The sequence below is a fragment of the Nicotiana sylvestris genome, chromosome 10 (genome assembly GCF_000393655.2).
Source record: "Nicotiana sylvestris chromosome 10, ASM39365v2, whole genome shotgun sequence".
In the NCBI taxonomy this organism is placed as follows: Eukaryota; Viridiplantae; Streptophyta; class Magnoliopsida; order Solanales; family Solanaceae; genus Nicotiana; species Nicotiana sylvestris.
In genome coordinates this window covers 19422011-19428942 of record NC_091066.1, presented here as the reverse complement: position 1 = coordinate 19428942, position 6932 = coordinate 19422011, and the positions used below count along the sequence as shown (strand labels likewise).

The following is a 6932-nucleotide window of genomic DNA, read 5'->3' as shown; positions in this document are numbered from 1 at the left end:
TTATTTTTATTTTCAAGTTTTTAAGTGTTTAGCATTTTTTTTTTACTCTGCCAACAGCCAATTATTCTAACATTTCCATAATTAGAATCCATAATTTTTATTTTTATTTTCAAGTTTTAAAGTGTTTAGTATTTTTTTTTACTCTGCCAGAAGACAAGTATTCTAACATTTCTTTTGTAAAGAGCAAGTCAGATGGTCTTTTAGATGCGTGTGGCTTGGTCTGGTCTCTTCTTTTTTATTTTTGTTTTTATTGTGTTTTATTTTATAGGGATGGCTCATTGCTAGTCTTTTCATCTGTCAATTTCTACTTTAACAATTAAATATGAGCCAAAAAACAAGCCTCGTGTAGTTCTTTATATGCGAAAAAGAAATTATTTCATGCAAGGCTGCCTACCTTAAAGATTTTCTTGGAAGCTAGTCAAGACGTCGCCTATCTAATTCTCCATCATCCAATTTACAGAATCTTAATAGCTTTTCTTCTCTTGGTTTTTCAAAAGAAAAAACTAAATAAATAAATTATAGATTCATCTTATAAGGTATGCTTTCTAATAAGGTATGCTACTAAAAGAAAATTGTGATACAGGATATCATATAAAATTGTTTTGTTCATAATATGTGGAGCTAATTACCTAAAAAATAAGACAGAACAACTTGCAATAATATATAATTTTTCATGAATATTGTAAAAATTCATTACAATGCCTAGTATAAATAAGTTAAATTCAAAGAAATAGGACATAACCTAGCTTGGGGGGGGGGGGTTAAATGGGCGGTTTGAACTTATTTTGGACATGTTAAAATGGGTTGAGTCAATAAATGAGCGGGTAAACGACCCGTCAAAAGTGACTTATTGGGCTAAGATAAAATGGGTCAAGATGGGCTAAAATTTGGGTCATAGTCTAACTCGTCCAACTTTGATCAAGCTTTAATTAATGTGTGTTGTTTTCTTATGAATTGTTCAATTATCAAATAAGATTATTATTTTTTTTGTTATAGTCATATGTAACATAGCAATCAAAAAAGAATTGTTTTAAGGATATTCTAGAAAAATCACACATGAATCAATTTGGGCTAAAAATAAGCCTAACTTTAGATGGGCTAACATGAACTAGGTCCAGATGAAGTGAGTTCAATAAATAAAAAGGTAACTGACCGGCCCAACCTTGGGCGCATTGAGCAAGTTAAATGAATTTGGACTCAAATTGCCACCGGTAGCATAACCACTTGGTTTGGTATCAGATCAAAAAATTGGAAAATTGTGATGATAAGTTACTTTTCTTTTATATTTTGGTGGGAAAAAATGTTGTATGCAATATTTGATAAAGTGGTGTACATAATACTATCACCTAAATAAAGTTAATTACGCGTATTTGATAAAAAAAAACCTGAGTCTTAAGCATAAGGATATTTAAGTAAAGTCTATATGGAAAAGCAATAGACCAGCTTGACAAACAAAGAATTTTAAAGCAATTAAAGTTTACACCTTTATTTTAGTGCTACTTTGCTCTGCTTTGTGCAAAATCCAGAGACTCAAAAACCTTTGTATCTTCAACCATATAGAAGAAAAAAAATGCAATGTTCAGAAGAAACAATTGCTAGTTTGTTCTACAATTTCTCTAGCTCTTTTCTTCTTTTCTTACTCTTCTCCTACTTCACTTCCATTTTACTTGCTAAATTCTTCTATTTCCTTGGCGAAAATCCATTTTTCTGGAGGTATTTCTCATTTTTCCTTTTCTCCTAATGTTTTAATTCTTAGTTTACGGGATAAAAAGACAGTTCGGTACACAAAGCATCATGTGTTTACATAGGATCCGGAAAAGATAGTTTACCCTGATGCAAACATCAGTGGTTGATTCCACGGCGCGGAAAGAATTTTGGTTTACATTCTGGCTAAAAAAATTGCGTTTTTTTGTTTGTAGGAATCAAGATGGATATGAATTTGCTGAATTTTCTGATGATGAAGAAATAGAGGAAGAAAATGAGTATTACCATAATAATGCTCATCAGTCAGTGGAGGAAAATAATTTTGTAGCAGACATAATTCGTGGAGCTCAAGAAAATGATCAATTTCCTGATTTTGAGAAAGAAACAGAGGAAACTGGTAGTATTACTGAAGAAGAGTCTATTTATAGCTCAGTGGATTCGGAATCTATTCATTCTGACGATGAAGTGGAAGTCAAAGAAAAGATTCCAAGTAGAGATGATGATTCTGATTCTTGTTGTTATTCTGAAATCAACCAAGTTGGCCCCACCTCATCTCTTCTCAACGAATTGAACACAAATAATGGACTAGACATGATCGATAACAACATCAATAATCATGGTACTAAATCTTACACTAATTAAACTCAATAAGACTTGTTATTTATGTGATGTTGCTTGTGTTTTAGATTTTATTATATTTTGCTAGTTTGTTGTTATTACTGTTTACCTGACTTTTACACTACTATATTTCTTCGTTATACTGTTATGATTTTGCATGCTTGTTTTGAGTCAAGGATCTATCGGAAATAGAGACGGACCCAGGATTTGAAGGTCGGAATACACTTTTGTATTCAACCAAAATGTGTTTTGTATATAGGGTGTCCACTACTAATATATATCTATTTTCTAAAGACATATATGTATACATAGAATTTTTGCCGAACTTTATGAGTGTCGGTGACCCCTCTTTGTATCTAATAGGTCCGCTTCTAGTCGAAAATAATATCTCTACTTGCACAAAGAAGTAAGGCTACATATTCACTACCCTCGTCAGACCCTACTTGTGAGATTATATTGGGGTTTATTGTTGTTGTTCTTGTTAATAAAACTTGTTATGTTAGTTATGATGAATATTTCAAGCTTCTTGGCTACAACAACGATCCAGTAAAATCTCACTAGTGGAGTATGGGGAGGATATTGTGTACACAGACCTTACCCATACCTCAAAGGAGTAAAGAGGTTGTTTCCGAAAGACCCTCAACTCCAGAATATTTCAAGTTTCTTGGCTAATTAAGGCATATATATTAATTTCTTGATTATGTTGATGTTACAGGAAACTGTTACAGGGAAATCAATAAAGACAAGAAAGTGATGGAGATTAATTTATGTCGAGAGGAAAATATATTTGTTAATGCATCATCATCAAAGTTAGAGAGCAAGAAACTATTTCAATTACAAGAAAAGGAAGAAGAGCATGAAATATTTGGAGATTCTTGTACTGTTGGTTCAACTTCAAAGAGCTCCACTGAATGGAGAAGCTCCATTAAAGACTCAACAACTGAAGATCCATTCTCTTCTTCTTCAAGGAGAAGTTGCCCTAAATGGGAGTCTTATACAATCTTCCAAAAATATGATGAAGAAATGCTGTTTTTTGATAGAATCAGTGCCCAAAAGCTACATGAAACAGGTAATTTTCTGACTTTCATCACTTTCTGGGTTAATTTCATTTATGGTTACTAAACATTACCTAATTATAAAACTATTTTTTGTCGCGTGAAAATAATTAAAATATAGTGTAAAAGAAAGGGCAGCCCGGTGCACTAAGCTCCCGCTATGCAAGGGCCGGACCACATGCAAGGATTTATTGTACGTAGTCTTACCTTGCATTTCTGCAAGAGATTGTTTCCATGACTTGAACCGGTGACTTCCTGATTACATGGCAGCGACTTTACCAAAGCTCCCCTTCAATTAAAATCTAGGGTAAATTCGTTAAAAATACAAATGACGGGAAAATATCACAAAAAAATTGGCCCAACTATGACACGACACTCACCATTGAAATGCAAATTAAAGGGTTGGATTTGATATTTTTATAGATGTGAACTGCTTCTATACAGCAATCGTTCTTCTTTTTGGTATCATTTAAATGATCTTTTTCAATTGCGTTACGTTTAAAATATGTAGGCAAAATTTGTACACTGTGAAATTTTTTCCATCTCTTAATTAATGTGGAATTTAAAAAATGACAAAGTGCTGATGTGTCACATGACACGTCATAATCCGGCACTAAACAATTAACCTTCTAGTTATTTAATTTTGAACAATTTACACACACTTTAATTACTTTAATAAAAAATAATAATTTTGTGAGTTTATCGTTATGGTGGATAATGTTCAGCAATTATATATGAAATAATGAACCCTCATTTTCTTTATTTACCACAGTTTGTTTTTTCTTTTTTTGACTAATATTAAAGTAACCAACTCATTTTCAGAATCATTAAGATCAATTCAAGCATGTCCAAGATCAATATCAGATAGGATTGTTCACAAGTTGTCAACAAGGAACAAGAAATCCTCAGATTATCGACACCATAATAATCCATTTCAAGAACTAGAGGCAGCTTATGTAGCTCAGGTATGTTTAGCATGGGAAGCTCTGAGTTGGAACTACAAATATTTCCAACGTATTAGAGCTTCACGTAATAAGGAATCATCAGAACCAGGTTGTCCTGCTTATGTTGCTCAGCAGTTTCAACAATTTCAAGTTCTTTTACAAAGATATGTTGAGAATGAACCCTATGAACATGGGAGGAGACCAGAGATTTATGCTAAGATGAGAGGCTTTGCTCCTAAGTTGCTTCAAGTCCCAGAATATCGAGGTAATTAATAAATACTATGTTTTATATGTTCTTGTTGCTTTTAATTAATTACTCCCTCCGTCACATATTATATCAGTCGTGATTACTAAAAATAATGGCCTCAAATTATTTGTCACTTTAGAAATTCTTTACTCTTAGTAATAATTATCCTTGAAGACTACAAACACCTCAATTTTGGATAACTTTGTTCAAATACCAATGAAGAAAGATTAAATATTAAGACATAAATAAGGGTAAACTAGTCAAAATCCTATTCTAATTATTTTTTCTTAAGAGACATGTATAAGAAAATCATGACAGATAATATGGGATGGAGGGAGTATACGAAATTCCATCTCGAATATGATGGTCAACCGGACTGCGAGTTTGAGTCACCAAGGAAGTAATTAATGTGAAGAGCTCGGTATATATATAGAGAGAGATAGATAGAGTCGGAGTGTTCTTTATCTTGTTGATGCAATTTAATATGTTATACAAGGCTACCTGCTCTTTTTTCAGGTTAATAGTCCCATTTTCATGAGTAGTTACCTATTGTTACTAATCTGATACTGTAAAATAATTATACATTTGTGATCGGTACCTAGAAATTAAACTCGTTTATAATTATAGAATGAAATGGAACCACATATTCACTTTTCACTTTTACTGTAAAAGAATTTTACATTGTGTAGTGTAGGAATTTTGAAAAGGACGTGTGACCTCTGGATATTTTGATGGCTAGGAAAGTCCCCACACAAGGAAGTACCATGGTATTTTGACCAAATTCACCTTTTGTTAAAGATTCATGACCTGGTGCTTTAATAAAATCAGCATTGAGAATATAAGTTTAGGCTATAATTATTTGGTCTCTAAAGTTGAATTAGAGAAATAATCTATTGGTTATTCCTATATATGAGATGGAATATACACTGTGAATCCTTAATTAGATACTATTTCTTAATAGATCCTGTAAACAATCTCGAGATATAATAATCATATTCCTTACTTTATTTAATTTTGATTAGATTCGGAGGAGGATAAAGGTCAAGAAGATTATTGTTCAAGAATATCTTCAGATTCATTTCTCCAGATAATGAAAGAGGCAATCAGAACATTTATGAATTTTCTCAAGGCAGACAAGGAGAATCGTTGCCAAATATTAATGGCAGCTTTCTTTAAAAGAAACAGAAGAGGTTCAGCTGATGCAACTCTCCTCCTCTTATTAAAGAAAGTCAACAAAAAGGCAAGTATCTAAACACTATTTTTGTAATTAATTTTTCTTTGTTCACATTGCTATCATTGAAATTCTTAACTATTTATATTAGAGTTTAAGTTAAGGAATTCATGCAATATAATGAACTTTTTTTCTTTTTACACTACGAGGTTAGTCAAAAGATATCAAAATAAACTTCCTTAAGATGTGAGATTTGTAATTCTGAAAATAAGACATGTTACTTTCTATAACATGCAAAAGTGACCTGGTGTAAAAACTTCTTAAGCTGACGGTGTATATAAGTTAAACTTTTTACAATATTGAGATTTATTTATATATTATAAATACTGTCATTATCTGATAGTGTAAAAGATTTTTACATTGCTAGTTTAATTTTATCGGTCGCAACAGTCACTCACCATGTTTTGCAAGTTACAAAAATGCATACTTGTTATCATGTTACAAAAAGTTGACTTTTAAGATTTTATAATGTAAAATTCTTTTACACTATCAATAAAGCTAAATCCTGTATACATAACATTAATTGTTGAAAAATATGACTTGCAGAAAAAATCAAAGGTGAAAGATCTACGACGATCAGGGAAGTGCATGAGGAATAAAAGAAGGCTAAGAGAAGAGGAAGAAATGGAGATATTGATGTCTTTAATAGACCTAAAATTAGTGTCAAGGGTATTGAGAATGAGTGAAGTGAATGAGGAACAGTTGCATTGGTGTGAAGAAAAGATGAACAAAGTGAGACTTTCTGATAGGAAATTACAAAGAGATTCTTCACCACTTTTCTTTCCAGCACACTGATAAGTACCCCACCAGCCACTAGTTCATTTTACTTTAATGACTAGATCATGAATGTGAAATGCATGAATATGAATATCCTCAATATTCCTTTCCCTAGCATAGCTTTATGTAAATACTACCACAAAAGGACAAAAAAAGAAAGAAAGGGTGTCCCAGAAATAAAAGCAATCTTCGAGCCGTGGAGATAACCTCTTGCAGAGATGTTGAGTAAGGCAGCATACAACAGCTCTTGTGATCTGGCTCTTCCTCGGATATCCTTCGCCTAGACATAGCTTTCTTTAATTAGTACCACAAAAGGACCCAAAAAAAGAAGGGGTGGCCGAGAAATAAAAGCAATA

General features: G+C 32.3%; 1 protein-coding gene across 1 annotated transcript; it reads left to right on the top strand.

Moving 5' to 3' along the window:
- Positions 1 to 1476: 1476 nt before the first annotated feature.
- LOC104248156 (uncharacterized) lies at positions 1477 to 6731 on the top strand. Its single transcript, XM_009804360.2, has 6 exons — positions 1477 to 1713; positions 1920 to 2323; positions 3038 to 3391; positions 4200 to 4586; positions 5591 to 5808; positions 6346 to 6731. Exons 1-6 carry the CDS (start codon positions 1571 to 1573, stop codon positions 6592 to 6594), a joined length of 1755 nt encoding a protein of 584 aa, XP_009802662.1. The 5' UTR covers positions 1477 to 1570; the 3' UTR covers positions 6595 to 6731.
- The last annotated feature ends 201 nt before the right edge of the window (positions 6732 to 6932 follow it).

Bases quoted from the DNA above. Each gene is read 5' to 3' on its own strand.
- LOC104248156 (XM_009804360.2), top strand. From the start codon at position 1,571: ATGCAATGTTCAGAAGAAACAATTGCTAGTTTGTTCTACAATTTCTCT. The intron at 1,714-1,919 runs GTATTTCTCATT...TTTTGTTTGTAG, and splicing joins GAAAATCCATTTTTCTGGAG to GAATCAAGATGGATATGAAT. The intron at 5,809-6,345 runs GCAAGTATCTAA...TATGACTTGCAG, and splicing joins TAAAGAAAGTCAACAAAAAG to AAAAAATCAAAGGTGAAAGA.